This window comes from Microchirus variegatus (assembly GCF_963457635.1).
Source record: "Microchirus variegatus genome assembly, chromosome: 3".
NCBI lineage: Eukaryota > Metazoa > Chordata > Actinopteri > Pleuronectiformes > Soleidae > Microchirus > Microchirus variegatus.
Genome location: NC_139804.1, coordinates 14,364,260 through 14,390,884, shown reverse-complemented (window position 1 = coordinate 14,390,884; position 26,625 = coordinate 14,364,260). Strand labels below are relative to the sequence as shown.

Sequence of the window (26,625 nt, the reverse complement as noted above, 5' to 3'; positions counted from 1 at the left end):
GCCTTGAATCTTTCCTCAGCTAACTGACAACTGATTATATGGCTGAGCATAAACATCCTCATATCTGTGTCCTTGCATCAGATTTGTGGATTCAAAACCGAGGAAATCTGAGACGGTATGTGTTTCTTTTAGTTGTATACAGTATGTCTTTAGTGTGTCCATGAACACAACCCCAGGTCAGGTCCTTCAGTCTGCTACCCTCTCACTTGTCTGCATTATTCAAAGTGCAGCAATCTGGATCCTAATACAAAATTTTTTTTCTCCTTCTTTCATGTCGTTCTTTTACCTTTGTCTTATAGGGCATGCATTCTGAACTCCAGTCAGACCCCCCCGCACATAAAAAGTACACACACAGCTTCATCAAGAAACAATGCTTCATGTAAACATGCCTTTTTTAAAGGCTCACAGGCCTTATTTGCCAGAAGCCATGCAACCGATTTGAAAGAAAAGCAGGGCTCTCTGTCTGACTCACTCGACTACACTGCTCTGCATTCAGTGAAGTTTCTCCTCCACTGATGCAAAGCAAGAAATCAGTTGCAGTGCCTCAAAAATGGTTTGAACAAAAAGCGTGAACTTGTTCCTTCCCTCTCCTACATGTCACTACTACCTACAGTTCAGATTTTTCAAGTGTCTGAATGAGTTTCTGACACATTATCAACATTTACTTTGTGTGTTATCTCACATCGCTGCGGCCAGGGACAGAAGGGAAAACAGGCTTTAGCCACTTAACAAACTCATGCAATGTACAGTATTAAGCATATTATGCTTAAATCTATGATATCTTATTATGTTCAACTGTTCATCTCACTATTTGACAGTCTTTTCTGACTGGAAAGTGAAGTTTACAGCAGCTCACCAAACTCCATAGAGAAAACCAATGTTTTTGTCGTGTCCCTGCAACCTGCAGGGACACTGCCTACTGGTCTGCTGCTGCCTTCTTTGGTAAGCTTGTGTCTCTGAGGTAAATATGGGCAAATGATTTCAAACCCGAAAGTCACAGCACATTTGTATTTACTGATGGAGGCAGCAGAGGATCAACGACTCTGTGTGCCGTGATGTTAAAATCTTGATTTTCTGTATGGACGTATGTTGTGGCAGAGTGAGGAGTGAGGAGAAAAAAAAGTGGCAGTACTAGCCAGTTGCTGAGTCTAAGAAAATGATGGTATGCCCAGTGAAGTCAGTGTTGATAATATGTCACTTCCTCAAACACACACACAGACAAAAGTACCCCTTTAAACTAAACAAGCTTCCAAAAAAACAGACATTTACATGTGAAACAACAACAAGTGCCAACGTATCCACCTGCAAGACAAATACATCTATTTGGATATACTATTTGGATCAATGGATAAATAATATTATCATGTTATATTCTATGCAACGCAAGGATGGCACCATCACTTTCTCAAAAACAAAAAAAAGTCTTGAGTTGTGGTGAGATACTGTACTTTATAAAAATTTGTGGAAAGATGCCTCAACCATAAGCTCCTGTCCATCTTTCCTTTGTTTCTCATCTCACTGGAATGCTGGAGGGTTTGGTTTGTGCTTCAGGAGAGACGTTCACATGTTTGTACCATTGTTCGTTAGTCCCTCTCCATAGTTTACCTAGCAGGAGTGTGGCGAAGGTCATCACTGTCATCCAAAACCCCGGGGGACTACATAGCTGCCAACTGTAGAGCAGAGAGAGCCAGAGATAGGGGAGAGGGAAGTGTTTATGGTACTTCCTCGTGTTTGTGTTAATATCATCCTTTGCCAGGAGACAAAGCACAAATATAGTCCATCTTTTTCTCTAGGTTTTGACTCGTGACAGTGTTCCAGCAGAGGTGAGGCTGACAATAATCAGAGGCAGCTCTTGGCTTCTATCTAACGTGAGTCTCTGGGGAGTGAAGAAGTGCCTCCTTTTCCCTCCCTCCACATTTCAGAGTGTGATGCCTGTCTTCTTTACTTCCTCACTCTTTAACTTGCTGTCATTTTCTGAAGTCTCTCATGGCTTTGACACTTCTTCCATTGCTCTTTTAAGAATGTTTTCGGCTTGACGTCCCTGTCCCATCCCCGTATCCTGTCATCCCTCTTCACTGAGGCCAGAAGAAAAGCACCATTGGATGAATCAAACACCAGTTTAATCAGCTCTCCTCTCTGTTCTTTCTTATTCTTATCGATGTCCTCTCCAGCCCCTTGAGGATTCAATTCCTCCCATCCAAAGGAAAAACAGGGCTCAGGGAAAACAAAGATTTTTTTTTTTTAGATTTAAAAAAAAGAATATTTCCTCATAAGATCAAAATCTTGTTCATTTGTAGAAGAGAACATTGTGTCCCTGCCCAGGCATTTCAAATTTTCCTCTTGTTTTTTTCTCTTGACTTGACAAAGTCATAGAGTTGGAGATTTGGTTTTCTTACATTCTACTTCATTCCATCGTCACAGAAAAGAGGTATTCTTCTTTGACCTCCACATCATCAAAATTAAAATGTATATATATTTTTTCCTTGCTCATTCTTCCCACCCTTTCTTCTCTTTATGATCACACGTACGCTGATTCACTGGACTGAGTGCGTCCCAGGTTGGGTGGCTGGGACAAATGGGCCATGTCCTTTTTCCTTATCTCACAGATAGATTTCCTGCGGGCCTGGACGCCCCTGATGGCAGCCTTGATCTTGCGCCAGCCCAGATGGTTGAGCTCAGCCAGGTTGAGCACCACACAGATGCCACTCACTGCAAACATGAACACCAGGAACACCGTTTTCTCAGTGGGTCGGGACACGTAGCACTCAACCTCCTTGAGACATGGATATCGGTCACACTCAAAAATCCCTGGCACGCTGAAGCCGTAAAGGAAGTACTGGCCCACCAAGAAGCCAATCTCCAGTGCATTTCTAAACACCACCTGAATGATGTAAAAGCGGGAGATCCCTTCTTGTCGACGAACCTTAGAGTTTTTCCCATGAGTCAGGCCTCGTGGGGCGTTGGGGATTTCCTTCACCTCCAGGCAATCAGGTTCTTCCTTTCCTCCTCCGCCATCACCACCATGCTGAACTAGAATCCCATTAATGTTGCGGAGTTTTCGTGCACCGTCCCTTCCCCCATAATCCCTCTCCAAAATGGGATAGAGGAAGGAGTAGCGTCGGTCCTTTTGCTTTGCTGACTGATGGACAGAGTAGGTGATGAAGCAGAGGCTGGGCGTACACACCAGTATGATCTGGAAGACCCAGTAGCGAATGTGGGAAATGGGGAAGGCTTTGTCGTAGCAGGCCTGGTTGCAGCCTGGCTGCAGAGTGTTACAGACAAACATGGCCTGCTCGTCCTCGTACACCGTCTCTCCCACAATGGCCACAATCAGGATACGGAAAATTACCACCACTGTCAGCAGGATCCTGAGGGGGAAAGAGAGAGATAAATGGGATCAATGCTGTCCAGAGTACAATCATTTAGTCTATTAGAAAGGAGGTGATGACATAATGTCCTTCCCACCCAAGGAGTAATGACCACTTAAACTGCTTTACACTACAAGTTTTGCTGTTCACCCTGTTAGGGCCAATTCCAATTCCTATCTTAACCCTCAATCTTAACCCTCAAGCTCAACCCTTAATCTTAACTGGCCCTCAAAACCAAGTGTTGAGGGTTATTTTGTCACTTAGAAATGGGACACCCCTTAAATGCAGATACGTCTTCAGACTGTGGGCAGAATAACGTGAAAGCTGCGTCCAGTCTGTCAACTCCAAAAAAGAAGAAGAAGAACACATTTACGTTACCATTATTTATTTATTATTTTATTTCAGTCAAGTTATTAGGTTGTAAGTTAGTTATAAGATGATACTCATACAAATACCACAACCACGGACATATTCAGCTGGCAGTTACCACACACCACGGCTTATTGAAAAGTAAACAATAGCAAACGATCGCGTGTCCGCACCGGCCGGCTATTGACAAAAGATCGTAAAATAAAAATTAATGTTACGCAACAATGACGTCTCTAGTAACAAAGAAAATACTTAATTTGTAGCGTACTCGTTTTGCTGCTTTCGGCGCCATTTTTCTTATGTGAAAACACGCAATGCATTCTGGGTAGCCCTTGCTCCCAAGGGTGGTCTCGGAAAATCTCAATATTGAGGGCGATACAGCCCTTAAACTCGCCCCTCAACTTAATTTTTCTGAGAATCGGGACAGCACTTGCACTAGAGGGAGCACACAATTTTGAGATTGAGGGTTAAGCAAGGAATTGGAATTCACCCCAAGGCCCATTCACTCATTCATTCTCACAATCTACAGTATGTGCAGCCTTAACCACAAGCTGCCAGCACAGATGTCAGGAGCAACTTGCTAGTTAGGTGTCTTGCCCAGAGGAAGGATAGTGCTTATTTTAGACAAAAGATGTTGAAGATGGAACTGCTCAGCAGGAGGAAGAGAGGAAGCCCACGGAGAAGGTTAATGAACATGAGGACAGCTAACAAAAGAACACAAGGGAGATGACAGATGATCTGTTGTGGCGACACTTAAAGGGAGAAGCTGAAAGAAGAAGTAGGGTTTTTTTTATTTATTGTAGTTGTAGTCTACAAGGTTCTGACCTAAAACCATCAACAACCCAACCGTCAGTTTTCACTGATCGTGAACATGCCTGTCATTTTTTTAGTTAAGGTGAGATAATTCTTTATTAGTCCCTCAATGGAGAAATGTTCCATCCATCCAGCCATTTTCTACTGCTCTATCCTGAGGATTGATTGAATTTATTATATTTTAGTTCACAGCAAAGGGGGCCACTAGGGGGCACACAACATCTCAGGCAGGGCTACATATATACTATACTACTATCTAATGCTGAGAGGAGGGTTTAAAAGATTAAATCACAAGTGTAAAGCTCCAGGAAGGACTTTGACCTCCTTTATCAGAGGCAGTAGTTACTGTTCCCTTGGTAAGAACTAGAGAAGAAGAGCACTTCAGATTCAATTTATCAGTCCGTGTAAGCACTCGAAAAGGACACTTCAGAGTGGAGACAAAATGTGTCATCAGTGCTCTTAAATCACACCAGGGGCAGCCCATGGGTTAGTGAAAAGTGGACTTGGCTTGCTGGTTCAAATCCCTGACAGGTCAAGGGCTGGGGTACCTCTGAGCAAGGTACCCAATCCCCCATTGATTGGGTTAGTTGGACACTCTAAATTGACCTCAGCCACAGGGGAGCCACATCCATCTATGGCAGTCCAAAGTCTGGATAAAAGGTGATGGTTGCGTGACGAGCATCCAGCATAAAATCGGTGGCAAATCATATGTGGACAGATGGTCCACTGTGGTGCCCCCTTGAGGGGAGAAGCAGAGAGAAAAAAGTGCATCTGTGTGTCTTTGTCTGTGTATAAATGTGTGTTTTTTGAGGTGGCACGACACGTCTCCTGCTCTCTAAATTTAGTGTCTTCTGCATCATTAAGTCCAAGTACCATGGCAACCTGCAGTCTAGACGCAAGGTACAAGTTAAAGGTACATTGAGCAGACATGTTTTTTTTTTCCTCACTCATCAATAAATCATAATATCCTTTCAGAATAATGCAAATCAAGTCATCAGACAGAGAGAGTATGAGGTGCCATTTGTAAAGTGGCTGAAGTTGAAAATAAATTTTTTCCACATTTAGCTTCAAAACTATGTTTAAAGAGTTTTGTGATTTTAAATAAAAACATTAAATTGAAAACAACATTCACAAGTACAAATTCATTATTTGTATTGCCACAAATACAGTTCTCATACCGCAAGTATTCTGGTTCTGGCTCCGCCAATTTAACCAAGCATGCATGGTTAAATGGTGAGTTAATGGTGCGGGTGGGGAATTAAACATATTGTGAAAGCCATGTATCCCAGAGTTCATTTTTTGCCGGAACATATTGGCAGAGAAAATACGAAATAAATCTCTTTCTGTGCCACAGCACACAGTTTTAAGATCATTTGAGGTTAAAAAAAATTGTCATTCAAAATTCAAAAATGTGGTTGTGTATTAAGATATGGCATATTAATAGTTTGGCACCATGCTGCCACTTGGTCCTAACAGTGTCCAGCAATGGCGTAGGGTGGGTGGGGTGAATCGTGCTGGTCAGTGTGAAGCCAAAACATAAAACATCAATAAAATTTCCCAAAACATCTTTTTTTTTCTTTTACTTTAGGCAGTTATTACCATGCTATGGTGTTCATTTTCTCCAAAAAGTTAATTTCCCCCTATTTTAATTTGTTATCTAATTCTATAAACACAGTCTGACCATCTCAAACTTTTATTTTGGCACTTCCAGTTCACCCAGAAGATTTAGAGTTAACATTTAACATTTAGATTTAGAATTTTGATTGAACATATATATTTATGTATAACATTTGTTCCATTTCCATGTCGATAGGAACAAATATCTGTGAAATTGTATTTTGTTTTATTTTTTTGGAAAAATCAACAGTCAAATGTTTTTATTTAGTAAACCTGCCTTTACAGCAAATTTGGCCGTAGCAACAGGTACAACTGAAATTAACCTTCTGCTGATTGATTGCAGACGTGTGCGCAGCCAGTGTGTGTGTGTGTGTGTGTGTGTGTGTGTGTGTGTGTGTGTGTGTGTGTGTGTGTGTGTGTGTGTGTGTGTATATATTATACTGACTATATGACTGAATTATATGTATGATAATCCCATAAATGATGTACAATGAATCACTGCCGCTGCTTATTCTGAATTCTGAGTAGATGCCATTACAGTAGCCCATCCAAACCTGACCTCATTACATTTGTCATGGATATATGGGTTTAGAGTGCATACAGGTCAATAGATGGTGACTTATAAAAATGGCTTCAGAGGCATTGCTGGTGGTCAGCACAGTATGAGGAGAGGTCAATGTGTTCAATTTAAATATGAAGAGATGCAGCTATTTGAACAGAACAGTCCCACAGTCCAAAAACATGCAGATTAGATTCCTGGACTCTAATGGTGTGTTTCCACTGGTTAATACAAAACATCCACTGTTAATGTTGCTAAGGTGTTTGTGGGCTCACATAATGGCTAAAACCTGTTTAACCGTGCTTTCACTGAGTGACTGTCTTTGTCTTATGTTGGCCCTGAGCAAAAGCAGCTACTGCTACATAACATCAGTGCTGACTTTGTGTCAGTGCTTCATACAACCACACTGGGAAAAGAAATCTCAGGATGAGGCTGGGTAATATCATCTCAAGATGGTGGCTGTCGCTGGAATCTACTCAACCTCAGGCCTGTTTATCATATTTAACAGAAAGTCATACTTGTGTAAAACTAGTATAGATTTATTAAATCGAGCCCGGCAACAACATCTGTTTGTCAAACCACCACAGATAAATAATGCTATTAAATAATAACAATAATAATAATAATAATAAAAGCACTATTTAAAAACAGACTTTACAAAGTGATTTCACAGACCATATTCATGAAAACCAAGACATGACACAAACAAAAGTAACAGCAAGGAATAAAAATTACAATAATAATAATCTTCATAATAATAATGAAATCAATAAAAAACATTAAAAACAAAGGTTTAGAGGTATAATAACAGCTTTCGATGTAAAGCTTCAGGATAAGGGTCATAATATGTATAGATGTTATATATAAATATAAAACATTTCTGATGGCTAGGAGCTAGATTCACATGAGCTATAAAAGTGTTCAGTACAATCTTGAAATCAATTTTAAAATACACAGGGAGCTGTTGTGACAGTGTCTGTTAAAACCAGTAAGAAGCCAAGCAGCTGCATTCTGGACCACTTGGGGATGGGAGAATGATTTGTGAGGTACAATAATCTAATCTGGAGAATATGTATGCATGGATTACTTTTTTCAAAATCTAGGTGGGGAAGGAATGCTTTTATTTTAGGGAATATTTTTAGGGTCTATTTTTTTTATTTATTTATTTTTTTTTAAATCAGCCCTTTCTTAATGTGTATGTTGAAGGTTAACATTAGACAGTGGATCCAGTGAGATGTCCTTAGACATTGCCAGATAGGCATTAGATGGCAGTTGGCTGTGTGAAAGGGTTTCATTTTGCGGCTTTTCAGTCTTATGTGGTGCAGATATGGAGTCTAAGGGAAACATTAATCCTCTCCACAGACTGACAATGTGCAGTTCAGATGAACCTTTCATTGGAACAGCAGGTCACTGGTAACGACCTCCAAAAAACTGAAAGACTTATTTCCAGCCTGTCTACATGTGATCAGCCGTGGTGGATGGGGATGAGGGAGGGAGGTGGGAGGGAGAGAAAAATCAGAAAAACATAAATGCAAAAAAAAAAAAAATGTTAAATAGTGTTGCCCTTGTAATGACTCCATTAAGGAGATTAGCGGGCAGAGAATTCACAATACCACAGTAAGAGAGCACTGTGTTAAATATCCACACCCATGTATGCAAACACACAGAAATGTTGTATTGCCTCACACACACGCACGCGCGCACACACACACACACACACACACACACACACACACACACACACACACACACACACACACACACACACACACACACACACACACACACACACACACACACACGCATCAGTCAGTCTTGAGTTGAAGTAAGACAGCAAATCACTGCTTAAGATGAATCATTTGCAGAAAGGGATAAAAAAAAAAAAAAGATTATGAAAGTCACCACTTCTCCTTAAATTAAGAGGATCCTACCAGTGCTGGCACAGAGTGAAGGGGGTCGTAAAGAAAACCAGCAATAACAGAAAATCTCATCATAGAGAATGAATTATATAACAGCTTCTGCACGCAAACCCACTGCTGTAATCTGTACCTGAGCCATGGGAGGGTGTTTTGTTGTTAATGCCATCAAAAAGCTGTAGATTATCATAACCCAGAGTAAAGACCCCCTACAATAATAATATATTTTTGGGGGGCGATAGTCTACAATATGCCCCCCAAAAATACACATCTTCCACACCAGGAATAATCTCCAGATTGTGTTTCTATAAAGAACCTTGTTTCTCTGCAAACCATCACAAATTGCTGGTGGTTTTAGTCTGTTGCTTGTTGCTGCAAGAGACTCATTCACATGTTGTATGGCTATGGTCACCCAATCATTTCAAATCAGCAAGCAATAATTCATATTTGTAGTAATGCTCACTGCTTTTGGCAAAAATGCCCCCCAAAAATGAATAATCATCGCAACTGATGATGATGAACCCTATGTTGTTCACTTATGCTTCACAAATATACACATGGCAGACATATTAACACATATCACAGTGTATTCACACCTCCTGTTCCCAGCAGACTCTGTTTGCTGTTCTCTTTGACTAATGTTGCCACACAGGCGGTGGTGATTATGCTAATACATTATGTCAACACAATGATTCCAAAATGCCTCTTAATCTTGGGCAGCAATTACAGTGTCCCACCCACCCTCTTTGTCTTCGGTAAGTGTCAGTGTGAATCTCGATCCAAGGGGGCATTTTGTCATATTTAAGGTTCTCATTATGGAGCCGCAGTTAATTTTCAAAAGTGAAATGCGCACAGTGATGTGAAAACAATTATTTGTGCATTTCCAAATTTGTGCAAAGCCTATACTGCACATGCATGTACATGTACGCAAACACTCAGCTTCTTGTAGAGACAATGCTAATGCTGCCCCAGTGATCTGCATTATTCAACTTCAAGAGACATTAAAATTCCATGCACAGTGAGTACCTCTCGATATTACTGAGGATTCAATTTAATGAAACCTTGAACACTGTTTGCATGGCATTTGAAAAGAATTAGATGGATAAAAATAGATGTGGAGACAAAGTGGGAGTTGGGCACAGCTCCATATGTAGAACTGCAGTTGACTTTTATGGGTTAGTGACTCAAAGCAAATAGTATAGGAGTATGTTGCTCTTGATGGAAAGGTAGTCAGAGAAGAGAGATGCTGTTTTATGAGGAGATGAAGAGTTTCTGCCTTTCAGACTTGTGGACAAACAGAAGCAGAAGCCAAAATTAACCCAGAAAAAAAATGTGTGAGGATAATGAAGAATAGGAGAAACTTGGCAAGCACAAGTTTTGGAAACAATGAAAAAAAAGGAGGGGTATCCATGGTTCCCTTACCCAGAGACCAAACATAACCTCTCATCTCTCCTCCCTCTCTTCATGCTCCCCTCTACTCAACTTCACCCTGCTAGTTACCACGGCAACAGGCGAGGGGCAGGAAATGAAGGGAGCAAAAAGTATACTAGAAGATATGTCAAGTGTAGAATAGAATTATTAGAATAGTATTTTTGCTGAGGAGGCAGACGATTTAAGAGTGAGTTGTTTTGACTCAAAAAGCTTGATTTTGGTTTAGTTTATGCAAAAATCCTGAAGACAAATTCAAGACAAAAGACTCTTTTTGACTTTCCATTTTTTTGGGTTTGAATCTTCCATGATAACCAGTGTGTGAAAAAGGTAGCTCTCCGCTCTGCTTCTGCTGAGCTTAGGAGTCTGTCAGCTCTTCTTGACTGTGGTGTAAACAAGCCAATGTTATGGCTGACCTACTAATCCTCTTCAGCACATCAACTTTAGCCTCCATCAATATATGTTCCCTCACATCTCCCCCCCCCCCCTAAAATGTTGTGCATCCTCCTTTTGCAGAAATAACAGCCTCTACACTCTTCTTATAGCTTCCAATTAGAGTCTGGATTCTGGCGGAATGTATTTTGGACCATTCTGCTTTACAAAACATCTCCAGTTCAGTCAGGTTTGATGGTTTCCGAGCATGGAAAGTCCGCTTTAAATCACAACACAAATTTTCAATAATATTCAGGTCTGGGGACTGAGATGGTCATTCCAGAACGTTGTATTTGTTCCTCTGCATGAATGCCTTAGTAGATTTTAAGCAGTGTTTAGGGTCGTTGTTGAAAGATCCAGCTCCGGCACAACTTCAACTTTGTCACTGATTCCTGGACACAATCTACTGATATTGAGTGGAATCCATGCGTCCCTCAACTTTAACAAGATTCCCAGTCCCTGCACTGGCCACACAGCCCCACAGCATGATGGAACCAGCACCAAATTTAACTGTGTGTAGCAAGTGTTTTTCTTGGAATGCTGTGTTCTTTTTCTGCCATGCATAACGCCCCTTGTTTTGCACAAATAACTTTATTTTAGTTTCATCAGTCCACAGCACCTTATTCCAAATGTGCTTTAGCATACCTCAAACGACTCTGTGTGTGGCAGGTGCAGAGAAAAGGCTTTTTCTGCATTACTCTTCCATACAGCATCTCCTTGTGTAAAGTGCGCTGAATAGTTGAACGATGCACAGTGACACCATCTGCAGCAAGATGATGTTGTAGGTCTTTAGAGCTGGTCTGTGGGTTGATTGTGACTGTTCTCACCATCCTTCGCCTCTGCTTATCTGAGATTTTTCTTGGTCTGCCACTTTGGGCCTTAACTAGAACTGTGCCTGTGGTCTTCCAATTCTGCACAATGTTCCTCACAGTTGGAACTGAGAGCTTAAATTTTATTTAAAGGTTTTTCACTTGCTTAAAGACCTAAAAATCTTAACTGACAAAATCCAATGCGTCAAAAGAAGTGGCTGAAGCAATCAATCAAGTGGAACTGTCAATTAATTGTGGAATCTGCCAAAATAAAGGGATGAAAAAATGGAAAAGAAGTGTTTGGATCTTTGAATGAAATCCAGTTCATCATAGGGTATATGAATCAGGTCCCTTTCAAGCGAGGAATCTGCACAACACTAAAAGACTTGACAATGTCCACATGAATATCACCAAAGGAAAACCAGAGGCCTCATTTATAAAACTGTGTGTATAGGTAAAAATTTGGCGTATGTAGGAAAAGCAGGATTTGCTTATGCAAAAAAATATACGGATTTATAAAACCATGCGCATGACCATAAATAGTCAGAAAAACGCATCAGATTAATATTCATAGATTGGAAGTGACCAGAAAACCATGGCAAACAGAGAGAAGACCCGAAATCGACAAGAAAAAATATTCTTTTATACCTCGTCATCACCGATTACAAAAAAGACGTTCACAGTGACAGAATGTGTACTAGTACTAGATACTGTTGCAGAAGGTCAATGTCGCTGCTCCACAATAGCGCACACTTAAGTCCTGTTCCTCTGCGCACTGCGGGTTCGGGGGATATATAAAGTAGGCTATCCACCGTTTATATAGGTGGATAGCCAACCTTCACTGTCGCCTGAAGGTTGGTGAATGGTTCGAGGTGTTAGACACTGTAAGAGGAGAGTGTTGCTTGTCAGTTTGTATTTGTACGTACAGCGATCACACGCTATATAAGCCCGTTTCTGTGCACGATGACGCTGGATCCAGTGTGGCACAGAGATCCAGCAGGGCAGCGTGAGGAAGTCGGAACCGTTTGTCTGATCCTCTCACAGAGACAAAGCAACTATTTTGCATCATTGCCCATTGTGATTACATTACTTTTCTTATCCTCTCTGCATCTGACTGAATCCGATCGGCTTCAGTTGTGGGAATTAAACTGACCATAAAAGACAGATTGGTCTGTTACAACATTCTTCACAATAAAACTCCCTTTTTTTTACATGTGTATGAAATTAAACTACTATTCTTTTTCTTCTGTCTCTCTTTCTCTGTAGGTTGCTTTGCCAAGTTATCAATTTATCAACAGTGAGTAGTTCACAGTGGGTCATCTGGCTGCCATCATACACACACACACACACACACAAAGAACAGAAGGGATATTCTGGTGCATCAGGCCAATGGCAGAAGGAGTTATGGGACAGGGTTCTCTCCTGCTGGCAGACCTTTATCCTGCATGGCTGCCCACATGCTAACACACATGCATATTATATACAAATGGTCCCGCGCACACATTTTTTTAGTCAGATATGCACACATACACACACACATGTCCAGCTGTTACTGTGGCCCTACTAAAGCCGATTGTGTCTGACATTGACACGTGTTGGTTTTATCCTCTGGGGAAGAAATGAGGATGAATTTCGATCAAAGCAACAGCACAGCCATTGTCTATGCTTCCTGGACATTCTTCATCTGTATGAGTTTAGATGTAATATTTAATGGCAGGTAGTTATGTGTATCATATTCACACACACGCACACACACACGTGCCGAGGCGAGCCGGGACTACTAGTGGAAATGCACCATAGCACACACACAAATAGAGACAAAGGAATTTAATATTCGGACTAAAATGAAAATCACACGTCAAGGTTCACAGAATGTGCACGCACATGCAAATGTGTAGTTTATTTTAGGGGGTGTGCCATTTTATTTTCTACATCAAATGCATTAGTGAGAATATTTCCATGAGTCTGCCTGATGACTGTCAAAGGCTAACATTTCTTTTGATATAAAAAAATAAAGATGATTTAATCCCTTGCAATGGGTAAAATTAAGCCTATCTGATTCATGTACCAGTGCACCATACCCACGGGTCTTCATGTCGATACTATAGGGTAACCAGATTAGGTAATCAAGTAAGTGTTAAATAGGCGCTCAGACATTAAAAATAGACTTTCTAAAACCGACTCTGAGAGCTCATTCACAACAGCGCGATGGCGGAAGCCAGACAAAACGAAAAAAGGAGTAGGTTGGAAGGTTGTGATGGGTGAGGTGAGAAAATAGCAGGAGAAAGAGCAGTGGGAGTGAGAAAGAGACTGAATGCATGGGTGGGAAAGGATTCAGTGAGGGGCGTCAATGGAGAGAGAGAGAGAGAGAGAGAGAGAGAGAGAGAGAGAGAGAGAGAGAGAGAGAGAGAGAGAGAGAGAGAGAGAGACAAGTGTAATCCAGATTAAATCAGTGGGTTTTTCACAATCCCAATCCAGGGGAGCAGCATCCATGCCAACTTCCCACCCACTGGGACTCTCCCATGCTAAACTAAAATCAGCAGCTCATGTAGGCTCCATCACGACACACAATCGCACAGCACACAAATGAACAGGGAACATCCCAAACATAAGAATTAGTTTCATACTTCTGAGATCTGTCAAAGTCAGTGCACTGCAAAACCACTGAGGATTAGGTATAACATATTTGATGTTGAAATAATAGTTATGCAAAGGTCCTTTTAGGATTGTTGTAAATGATTGATTCCTTTGAGGCACCAGCAGCTGAATTCTTCCTCTTACCTAAGTCTTACTTATAGTAAAACTATAGTTTCAAATAGAAAAGTTTCAAAACCTGGTGGGTTTATTTTAGGAGCAATTTAAGATTAAAAAAGTAAAGTGTGAAAATGCAAGAAAGGTAAGTATAGCTTTTAAATCACTTTCAGCTTCGACTGTTCTCTATGGGAAAAAACGTCACTTCCACATAAGCTCAGCTTCTCTCTGAGTCATTGGAGCAGTGAGTGGGAGTGGGCTTCTGGATGATGATTGGAGGAACAAACTGAAATGTTTCGGACTTTATGCTGTCTGACAAACCCAACATATTACACGTAGTTACTTATGAGAGTTATGATCATAAATTGCAAACTGTATTATACTGCATCAGGAAATACACAAGTTTCTCTTTTAAATAAAACATTCATTTCATTACAGTTATGATGTGAATGCAGCATCACACTTCCAAAAAATGTCACACTGTTTCCTATCAGGACAAAAAACAAAGACAAGCTTCCTTCCATAAATAGCTGCTGGCTGTCTGAGTCATGATGCTCTTTCTTCAGGTTGTGGAAGCTAAATTTACAATTCACACAACAGCGCTGTCTCCCACAGAGCTTTTTATAACTGGCTGTGAGAGCTGTGTAATGGCAGCATATTAGTTAGCTTGGCTTCACTGCTTATTGTAGAATCTGTGAATGGGGGGGGGGGGACTATGACAATTTTGGCAGGATCTGTGTGCATGTTCATGTGTATGTGTTTATGTGCATGTTACTGCCCCTGAGTAACAAGTAAATATAATACAGTAGCCATGCTGCTAACTGGCCTGTGCACATGTTTTTATGTTTGGATGTCCAACTGGAATTGTGCCTGTACTGGCGCGCGCGCGTGTGTGTGCGTGCGTGTGTGCGTGCGTGTGTGTGTGTGTGAGTGAGCTGTGAAATCACAGTATATGTTGGTCCTTGTGGAGCTGGTGTGTGTTGAAGCAAAGCGTTTGTCTGGTGTGAAACCCATGTGAATTCATAATAACAATTTTATTTAGTCATGTCAAGAAGAAGCTGATACTGCAGCTGAGGAACAGGACACACTCCAATATCCAATATTTCCAAGTTGACTTATTTATGTTATTGTATAGTTTTATGTGTTAATTTTAAACAAATGACTTGAGAACCACTAGGCAGAATAGTGGCTAGCACTGTTGCCTCACAGCATGAAGGTCACTGGTTCAAATTCTAATTTGACCAAGCGCTTTTGTGCAGAAGCTGAAACTGCATCTGAGGAACAGTTGTTGCAAACTCACACTCCAATATGCTCAGACATGAGTGTATGAGTCTGCATGTTCTCCCAGTGTGCGTGTGGGTTTTGTTTTCTGGGTACTCAGGTTTCCTCCCACAGTCCAAACGCATGCAGAAGTTGCACACACATAATCAGTGGTTAGCACTGCCTGATGATGATATTATGTTTTGGCTTGATATTGAATTGCTTGGAAAATTATGAGCCAGCCAAATGATGGTAAACATCCTCCATAGTTCTGCTAAAGCACAATATGGTCACTGCTTTTAATTTTTACACAAAACATAGCAGTTTAAATTAATAAAACAATAATATTAATGGTGTTTTATTAATGGTACAGTATATTCAAAGTATGTTGACCTTTTATATTGATTGCGAGGGGAACAAACAGAGTGAACAAGAACAGAGTGCTAAGATAGCTGATGAGAACATGTGCAGCATAAATCACATGACAAATCAGTTTAATATTCATTTGCCTTGCGAGATTATAGCAGATCCACTGTGTCCTCTGTGGTCTGAACATGAACTTTTTTCATCGGGGAGAAGGAATAAGAACAAGAAACATTTAACTGCTTATCTGTTTTATTTATAATACCTTTGATGTTGTTATAAATATGCTTCTTTTATGTGCTTGTATTTGTTGATGTGCTTGGATGTGGTGAGAAGAAGGAAACAAGGAGAGGGGGTGGGAGGACGAGACTGAGGAGATTCGAGAATGAGAGAGTGAGACTGAGTAGATGACATGAGGAGAGAGTGAGAGAGAGAGATTCAGTAGATGAGAAGATGAGAAAATTAGAAATTTTTTTTCCCGGTGGAGGGCAGCATTAGATATTTCAGATTAGAGCCTGCTGAAAATTATTATTATTATTATTAGAAGAAGAACTCTGCACCCAGCCTCTCACATTTTTACAATGATTATTATTACAATGAGTTTTGTCAAGCATACTGTAGTTGCAGTACTGACACACACTCACTGAAAACATTGCTGCCAGCAGGAACACAAGGAAAAACTGGTTGTATCCACTTAACAGAAGATAAAAACAGAAGGTAAAACCTGGACAGAATACCAGTGCCTCACAGGGCCAACATACGAGACACAGACATCCATTAATACTCACACTGACACCAACGGTCAATGTCCGTATCAGATGATACTGAAGACTGTTTTAAAGAATGACTGAAGACAAAGATGCAGAATGGTAACCACCTGAGTTGTTTTTGTTCTTCCTCTGACTCGTTTTGTGTGCAGTGTCAAATCACGCACGGGTAAAACACAGTGGTGGCCTGTCCATAGAGGGCGCTAGGGCGCCACCCCATCATTCTCACATGAAGAAGAAGATACAAATCATCTAAAATCATTTATTAAAACTTCTAGCTACACATTATTACAGTCCGTGACTACTGTGTGTAATCTGCATTCAAGTGTAGTTCTCTCAGTCACTTAGAGCGAGTACCGGTCAAGTGTATTTCCTGTTCCTTTAGGGCGCACAAATCTTTACCAGACTTTATTAGACTCGGATATAAACATCTTACTCCGGGACATGCTCTTGCGTGCAGCCGCAGTTCTGTCAGAGTCTGCTTCTCCACAGCAGGTGAGACACTTGATGACTGAGTCAATGTCTTTATAAAGTTTTGTGAACTTCAAACTAGTATAAAGCATCATACTGTCACAGCAAGAGGCAACACTCCGTGTCTCCCTCTCTCCGTGTGTGTGTGTCTCTCTCTCAGCTCCAATTCTCTTTTCATTAAAATACGCCTGACTGTGTCACCATCTAATGCAATCACACAATCTGAACTATCCCTTATACTATATCTGAGGATGAACTGTTCAAATGAACAGCCAACATCTTTACTTGTTCACCCCTCAGCAGTGTGGAGCGACAGTGATCTTACAGAGATGCCAAACTCTCCTGAGATGAATAATGATTTCAATCACCATTACCATCATGAGGTTATGCACATGAGAGAAGAGGCTGCTGCTTTTTGTGCGTTGCATGTATGTTCAACGATTTATTTCCTGACAACACACTGTATAAGATGGCAGGTGATTTTTCTGTTCTTGATTCACATATTATGCCTTCAGGTCCGTGAATGGAGCAGGGAAGCACAGACTGTATGAATGAATCATGCTTTCCAATACATTTTCACATTACTTATACCAAGAAAGTAAAGCAACAGAGGGATCACTGGTGGATTTGCAACTGCAAGCAAGATTTATCCGGTAGCGGATGACAGCTGTTCTGTTAAGGAAGGAAAGTCATGGAAGAGTGGAATAATCCATTAATGGCTCAAAGGAGCTAAGCGCTTGTAGTACCATGAGTAAAAATAAGTACTCAATTGATGTTTTAAAAATCAGCTCTCTATTAAATGAAAATGAAGCTGTACTTTGCATGCTCGCAACTATCAGCCTTAAAGATATACTTACCTTTCTTGCATTTTTACACTGCTCCCTCTCTGACAGAGCAGCGGGTGTTGCTGGGATCACCTCCCAAAGTCCCAGAGTGCGAAAATCTCAAAACTTTGCATTCCCGTGTAGACAACCAATACACTACTTTGTCAAAACAATGACGTCATAGTCCTACCTGCTCTTTCATTCCCTGTCACTATCTTCATTGTTGTTGTCATCTTGTGTTTGGAGATTGTTTTGTTTATTCGCTTTATGATAACTTGCATTTCCTGTCATGATTTGCCCTGGCTTTCTTCATTCTGTCTCTGTTTCTCTGATTATAAACATTGTTATGTATACTTGTTTAAATAAATAAACATTTTATTTCAAAAGAATGTTTGCACGTAAAGAAAGCATGCTCAACATCATCTTCTCTGTTTTTGGTGTCACGGTGTTACAGTGCCGTACATAGCCTGTACATGGCACTGTGACGTGCACTATAGCATTTAGAGTCATTTTCAGAGGTTTGTGTGGATGAAGATATTTTCTGAAACAATGACTTGTATATAAAATAAAAAAAAGTTTAGTCCAATAAAATGCGAATTTTGGGAAACGCAAACCTAATAATGCCCCTGAAATTTCCTGGCCTCCCACTTGCAAGAAGCGTGACCAACAGACATAGATCAAAATGCCTCTTTACACATTTAAATAGACCTACAACAAATCAGACCAATGATCTGCATGATATATGCAGAGTGATGGAAACCATGTGTGCTTGTTGTAGTTTTCTAGGAGCAATGGCTCTCTAGTAATGGTGTGTAATAGGTTTTGCCCGTGGGAGCTCTGTGGAGCAAGCAACAGCCAAATCGAAAGACAGCTGCTCTTTGGTGGCCGCCATGTTGGATGTATACAAAAGCTGCTAGACGTTGCTTCTCTGTCGTCATCGTGTTAAGCCTGTCTCTAGCGCACCAGGGAATTGTGATTGGCTCCTTTTTGTAAGGAGATTCTGAAGTTAGCCAAATCAAAACCAAATCCCTGACACTCTGCGGAGTTCACCTATTTCCTGCATTTTTAAACAAAATAAGTAAAGATGTGGACTCTGTGTGAAGTAATACCTACTGAATTATAGTTGGAAGATGTTAAAATTGACATAGGATGGACAGCAACAGTATTCTAGAAGGCATGTAAATACTGCAATAACTCTAACCGTAGTAAATGTAGACCATGAGGCTGGAGTTAGGGAGAATAAGCAGCTGTGACACTGGGGAAAGTGGGTGTGAGGTGTGAGCGGAAAGACATCAGACCACAAGCTGAATAATGATGTGCATTTGCTCCCTCGTTCTCACCCCAGCAACAACTCACCATCAACAGCAATCCCCGTGGAGGCAGCTGCTAGTGCTCAAGTCATGAAAGGCTGTGAACAGCCACAGAGCAGCTCTCTTCTGCTTCTGAGGCTCATTTCTAAGCACAGCTGTGACAGAGCAATCTCACTATCAGTGCTAACATGAATGGCAATGCCAAACAGAAAGAGGACTGGTGATTCTTAATCTTCCTGTAGATGTGTGGGAATTTTGATAACCACCTTCTGATGATGGCATGGAGAACCACTGAAGGTCCATCCTCCTGGGGCTCATTTTGTATGGATGGAGAGAGTGTGAATGCAGTGATAGAGGGACGGAGGGAATAGATATTTCAGATGTGGCTTTGCCTTCAGATTTTACTTATTTTCCAAGAGATAAAATACGATTCACAGGGGATTTGCTAAACCAAAGCATGCTGATCTAAAGGTCATGTGAACACAGGCACCTATAGCATCATGTCAACAATGTTCACTCAGAAATATCAGGTTCAGCTTTGTGCACTGAACTAGATGAGCTCCTGAGTGGCAACACTCATTTGAAAGATTGAAGTGTTACGGTTATAGTAGGAGTACACCAAGAAACGCATTTGATCATCTGATGTGACGTGCACGAGCAGCGGCATCATACAAACAAGTGCCCAAGTTAAATTGCTGCTGCAGCTACAACCACTGTGTTTGAACTACAAGGTTTAAACATGTCAGTATAGGTCAAGCAAAGTACTCATCATACAAATGCATCTGAAACCTGCTCACATGAGTGGAACGAGAAAGCTCAATCGACTTAATCAGTTCTCAAACTTTTTATACCAAGCACTACCTGAGAAAATATTGAGGTCTTGAAGTAACACTATTATTGCCAATGTTAAAATACATTGGTGTAATTAGACCAAGCAAAGTCACACTTTTTACAGGAGGCAGATTTATTCCCAATAAGATAATTTGCTCTCTCATCATCCTCCCGTTCCTCACATATACTTCACACACTGGTATAGGTTAAGATAGAGCGAGAGATAAGGTGAATCTAATTATTATTATATAATTTATTATTGTTGTTTCATTTTCTACACATTTCAGTGTCATGAAAGAAACCCACATCATCATGGCAACTCAGGCTCTGAACATAACTTCGTTCCAACCAACTAGTGGTTAGTTACTTGTTTGTCTTCTGCTTTGTTAAGTCCTGTGCTCTCCTATGCTCAGAATGTCCTCCCATGTGCAATATTGCCACTGGTGCTTTCCTTCGCCGGCATCTGGATCAGGCTTTTATCTCTGATTTTTTTTAGAGGAAAATTGCTGTGCGCTCCTCCATTTCCAAGTGGGCTCTCCGTAGCCAATGCAGCCTGGATGATTTCTCCAGCTTTATCCCTACATCCAAATAATGATCTTTATGAGGAGGATCGAGTACTTCGCCATGAAGTGCAGGGGATCCGAGTAGATCTTAGTGTGGTGAGGTTGAGGTTGTAGTTTACTTTTAGTTATTATTGTTTTGTTTTATGTGGTGTGTTTTCACTTATTCCCTGGTTATTTATGAGGCTGAGGTTGTTGTTTGTTTTGTGAATTCAGCTACCTTGTTTTTGTTTTTGTTTTATTGATAGTTTTATTGATAGAGTTGTCTTGCTTTTGTTTTATGATATACTGAGATTTCATTACTGTTTGTTTTAATTGTTGTCGCTTCCTGTGAGGACCCCAGGAAGACTAGCGACCACTTTGTGTAAGCTAATGGGGATCCAAATAAAGAAACAAAGAATAAACAATGAATGAGTGGCGTAAAGTGAATGTCGCAAGGAGTTCATAATCTGCGCTGTACGCAGACAAGTTTCGCTATTGTGCGAAGAGACTTTCCAGCATTTGATAAGTGCTGTTCCACCATGTACTCACATCTTGTTGGAAGACTTTTACTGGTGTTCCAATTGAACTGATCTTGGTCAGAGGTAAGTGGTTATAGTCAGGTGCGTGCTGGCAGTGGTTTTTGCATGCGTCGTCACAACATCGTTTTGGTGGTTTTGTTTCAGTGATAAAAGTCTGAAGGATGAAAGAGAGTGTACGCAGCAATTTCTGGTGGCCAGGCCTGGATGCAGGTATAGAGGAGAAGGCAAAGTCCTGCTCTGACTGCCAGAAATTGAAAAACCTCTCACAGCTGGCACCATTACATCTGTGGGACTGGCCTGAGGAACCTTGGCAAAAAGTCCACATAGACTTTGCTGGACCACTGGAGAACCATATCTTTTCAGTGGTAGTCAACGCTCATTGCAAATGGCCAGAAGTGGCTGTGATGAAGCACACCTCTTCAGAGTAAACCATTGAAGAGCTAAGAACTGTCTTCAACCATTTTTGTCTATTTCAACAACTTGTTAGTGATAACAGCCCACAGCTAGTGTCTGAAGACTTCAAGACATTCATGGAAGAGAACGGTATCCAGTACATCAACTCTGCGCCTTATCACCCAGCGACAAATGGGCGAGCTGAAAGATGTGTACAAACTATGAAGCAAGCTCTCAAGTCCTTCAAGTCCCTCAACCAACACCTAAGTGTTTTTCTGTTGTCATACAGGAACACACCTCATGCTACAACAATGGTTTCTCCAGCTTCGTCTATGCTCAAGAGACAGCTCCACACTCGACTAGATCTTCTGAGACCACAGAAGACTAAAGAGATTGTTCTCTCCAACAGAGAGCTCAAATGGAAAGACCAACAAAAGCAAAGCTCTGAAGATTCACGGCTGGAGATAAGTTGCTTGTCTGGTAATGCACCAGTGGTGTTAAGTGGATACCTGCAACAATTACTGCAAAAACAGGTCCTATGTCATACACAGTGGAAACCAGTGATCATCTTATCTGGAGAAGACATGTCGATCAATTGCTCCACACTTCTGTTCCATGTGATGACTCACCTCAGTTACCATCCCGCTTTACAGAGCCATAAGTGGATCAGGAGCAACATCAATCACCAGAAGAGCCACAGAAGCAACCTTCAAGAATGGACAGTGTTCCAGGCACATCTAAGCCTGCTCAGGTGCCTATGCCAGGCATCACTCCCAGCCCAGGGTTAATCAGTCCTCACCAAGAGACACTTTGACTGACACCCATAGATTGTACTTACCCCAGAAGAAACAGACAACCTCCTGACAGACTGTCTTTATAATAAAGCTACTAACCCATCACATTGGGGAAAAATAATCCCACGGGTTCAGTCCGGATTGAGGTTGCCTTCCCTCTCTCTGTAGTTAAGGCAAAAGTTCTATAGCCATACAGTAACATATCCAACACTCATCAGAACTTACACACTTACAACTACATAAAAGAAGAAAAGAAAAAAGTGATCTCACTCTGCGGGTTTAACAGCTGTTTCTCCTGCTGAGAAAGGCTTTGCAAATATAAATATTTGCTCTCCTAATTTCTATCAAGGGTTATGTTAATGGACCAAAATGTCACAAGGGTGCTTAGTGATTTAATCAGTCACTTGCCAAAGCAATGAGACTATTTATACTTCAAATAGACAGGTTTTAAAGACTGTTTCATTAAGTGCCCTGTCTTCTATCAAGAACCACTTTCTATTCCATTATTGGAGATCAATATCAGGGTAAAGGGAGGATAGACTTGCATGTTTGGCAGTCCTGCTCTGTCCAATGGCAGAGAGAGAGGTAGAAAACCTTCTGCAGTGTAATCACTGTGTACATATGCACACGTGTGAACACCTTACACATGCTCTCTCACACACACAAACTTGTTTTATATCTCAGTGAGGACACTTCATAGACAAAATGCATTCTCTAGCCCAGGTTCTCTCTGGATACTCTCTGGAACTTTGCTGTCAAAAAAACACATACATTGACCTTAGGTGTAAATGTGAGAGCAAGTGTTTGTACAAAATGTGAAGGTATTATGAACTTTGGACTCTTTACTGAACTTCTTCTCAGCAGTTCATTCATTACTAGCGGCCACAACAGATCCTTGTTAGCCCGAGAAACAGAGCTGATCGCTGCCACTGTAATCATGTGCGTCACTGAGGTTCCCGCAGCTAACAGCAGTTAGCAGCAAAATAAACTGTATCCACTGGAAACATAAATCCTCTGAGGCTGGAAGTTTGTGTGAACTCTGTGCTGCACTGTGCAGCCAAGAATAGAACACTTTGCGTATTTCCACTCTTCCGGATACTATTGCCAACATTAACTCAAAACTCATCAGTTTTGAGTTAATGTGGTGTTTTCAGCTTTGTGCACGTTTTTTGTTTTGCGTTCTGTGATTTGTGATTTGCATTTGTGTTTTGTTATTTGCATTTGTGTCTTTTTGATTTGCATTTGTGTTTTTCGATTTGCGTTTGGGATTTGCGTTTTATCATTTGCGTTTTTTTAGAGTTGCGTTTGTGTGTTTTTTAATTTCGTTTTTTGAGTTGTGTTTGTGTTCTGTGATTTGCGTTTGTGTTCTTTGATTTTAGTTTGTGATTTGTACTCTTGCCTTTGCAGCAAGAAGACCCGGGTTTGCGACCCGGTCTGAGCAAGGGCATTTCTTCATGGAGTTTGCATGTTCTCCCTGTGTCGGTTTTCTCTGGGTTCTCCGATTTCCTCCCAGTCCAAAAACACGCAATATGGGGATTAGGTAAATTTGTTATCTCTCTATGTATGTGGCCCTGTGATGGACTGGCAAGCTGTTCAGGGTGTACCCCGCCTATCGCCCTATGCTATCCTCCACATGAAGGTCCTCCCATGACCCTCATGTGGAGGATAAAAGCAATAGAAGATGGATGGATGACAATGTTGGTACTCTCAGGAATATATTGTAGAGAGTTGTGTAGCTCAAAAGCAGCACAGTTCTTTGGAAACATTTCAAAAGCTGTATTTCTTTGATCGACTGTAATAAAAGTAAGTATATCAACAAAACTTAAAAATAGATGCCATAAGTGGATGTGAACGAAAATAGACTGAGTTGAAACACAAGTGAAGCTGTGCAGGCTGCATCTAGATTATTTTTTTCTTGCTTCACCTGTCATGAATATTTCAGCTGTTTGAACAACAGGTCTTTCATCTCACTGAAGAAGATCAGAGGCTTATTGCCACCAGGACATTTGACTGCCCAGCTTAGGTCACGACATGCAGCACTGTCTCGTAACCAGAAAGTTGTTTTGACTTCCTGCCAACAGCCCACTGACTGAGGCCATGTGTCTACTCGTCTGTACACAACCTTCACCTTCACAGTCTTTAGCAGTTTTACTTGTACTCTATGGTTATTATGTCATCTGGCCATGAAAGAACAGAACCTGTTTTATTATACATTTATATTTGCAGTAGATGAAAACATATATAGCGCTCCTAGATATTTATACATAATATACATTTCTTTGCAAATAGAATCAGCACAATGTAATTTCACTGCTGTTGTACCCCTCTAGTCTAGCATGTGAGAAATACATCTTGAATCATTCTCCTCACTTTCACATCTTGCAGGTCATCAGTTGTTACTTTGCAACCAAACTATTTTGCTCTCTGCTCCTCAATTGCTGCCTTTGAGGATTTAATATTCTCTCTGTCTCTTTCCTGATAGCCTGTAGCAAGTATGACTCGTCGAGCTGATGATGTCACATTCAGAGCTTTGTCAGCAGAGAAAGAATCACCTTCTGCCAAAGATGAGAATATTTCTACACATTGTTTACTTCATAAACTGGCTGACATATTTTCACTCAATAATCCAAGTGTAGGGTCACATGGGGGGGTTGTGTCTAGCATTGTTGCCTTAAAGAAAAAAGCTTTTGCACTGGCTTACAGTGTCCCTCCTGGTTCCCTAACCCTCCATCATGCCACTCAGTGGGATTAAAGAAGCTAAGCTAAAGCCCTCCTCGTCCTCACCCTACCATCAACCTCTTTGGACCAGGAATCACCAATGGAGGGCAGAGAAAGCTTTGATTGGCATGCATGTTACGTGTCCTTCTCCGTTACACCAACTGTCCTCAATGTCTTCCTTCAAAACATCCATGAATCTCATCTGTGGTCTTCCTCTTTTCCTCCTGCCTGACAGCTACATCTTCAACATCCTTTGTCCAAAATAATCACTATCCCTCCTCCTGCACGTGACCAAACCATCTCAACCTTGATTCTCTCATTTTATTTTTAAACTGTTCAACCTGAGCTGTCCCTTGGATATGCTAACTCTGCCACCCCCAGCTCTGCCTCACGTCTTTAAGACATTGCCACTGTTTTAAGTATCTAAGCAGCATGCATCATTACCATCTTGTAGACCTGTGCTTTCACATATGCTGAATGTTACACTGAATGGATGCTAAATGTCTTAATTTTAATACTGTATGGATGAAATGAGAGAACAAGCTGTGTAAAGACACCAAGTGAAGACCGTTTGCTTTGATTTCCCATCGAACCTCAGTCACACTCTGCACTCTTATAATAACTCACCTCCCAATCATAGTAGAGTGCTGCTGCACAGCAGCCTCCAGGAGGCGCTCTAGGATGGTCCATTCTCCCATGGTTGGAGATAGAAAGCATCAACTGGGCACAGTAAACCTTTGCTGACTGAATTTTAACAGGCTTCGCAGTCCACAGGAGTAACACCAAAGGTTTTCAATGCCTTCCTTTTCTCCCAGTCTTCAAGTCCACTTGTTGGGTTGAGGTAGGGATTCGTTTCAGGTGGCTAACTTGGCATAAAAATAAAAAAGTAAATGATGTGTCATCGTGAGCTCCCGAAATCCCTTTCTTTTACTTTTATTTATAGCTTTCTGAAAATGAGCGCTGACAACCTGAGCAGCACCTGAGATGGTTGGACTAGTTACAAACTCAGTGTTTGTGTTTAATGCTCCGTCCATGCACCTGCTCACATAAGTGTGCTTCTCCCCCTTCCTCCCGCTTTCCCTCCTCTACCTACACCTGGCTGTTTACCACCTCAACAGCTGGTTGGTCGGAGAGAGAGAGAGAGGGGAACGATCTACTACTGATTTTTTTAGTATCAGCTGTAGTTTGTGCACAGAAATGCTCTGCCCTCACACACTGCTTCTTTGACAGCATCTTGTGGTAACACTTGGCCGGGTGCAAGGTCCATGCACTCATGTGAGCCTGAGCAATTGGGAATTTCTGATTATCCTCCACTCATCCATCCTCATCATTCCTTCCTCTTTTTCCTCTTCCTCTGTCCTCCCGGCCAGGTTAGTTTTCCAAGGAATTCCTTATTTGCTGTGTAGCTCCTCTCCTTCTCCCTTGGTTGTGGTTCAGGCAGCAAGCATCACACTTCCTCCTCCTCCCCTACCATCTCCTTCCCTCTGTTCAACAGTCGCTGGTTTCCTCCTCGTCCTTACAGTCCCTCTCCCTCACGCACGTGCTGCCTCTCTGTGTGTCTTTCATTGTTTCCAAGAGGCAGCTCTATTCTCTTCCCTTCATCTTGTTTTTTTTTTCCATCCCTCTTGGTTTCTCTCTCTTTCTCTGTTTGCACCCTCCACCTGCCTCCGTCTCTGAGAGCCAACAGGCAGCAAGACCAAGCGTGTGTCTAGGGGATTAGAGAGGAATAATTTCTCTGCTCCTCCCCCCTC

General features: G+C 41.3%; 1 protein-coding gene across 1 annotated transcript; it reads right to left on the bottom strand.

Moving 5' to 3' along the window:
• Window positions 1-2,518: 2,518 nt before the first annotated feature.
• gjd1b (gap junction protein delta 1b) lies at window positions 2,519-25,572 on the bottom strand (the record flags this gene model as incomplete). Its single annotated transcript, XM_083887394.1, has 2 exons — window positions 2,519-3,368; window positions 25,502-25,572. The coding sequence occupies 2 exons, from the start codon at window positions 25,570-25,572 to the stop codon at window positions 2,519-2,521; spliced, it is 921 nt and encodes a 306-aa protein (XP_083743520.1).
• Between the last annotated feature and the right edge of the window lie 1,053 nt (window positions 25,573-26,625).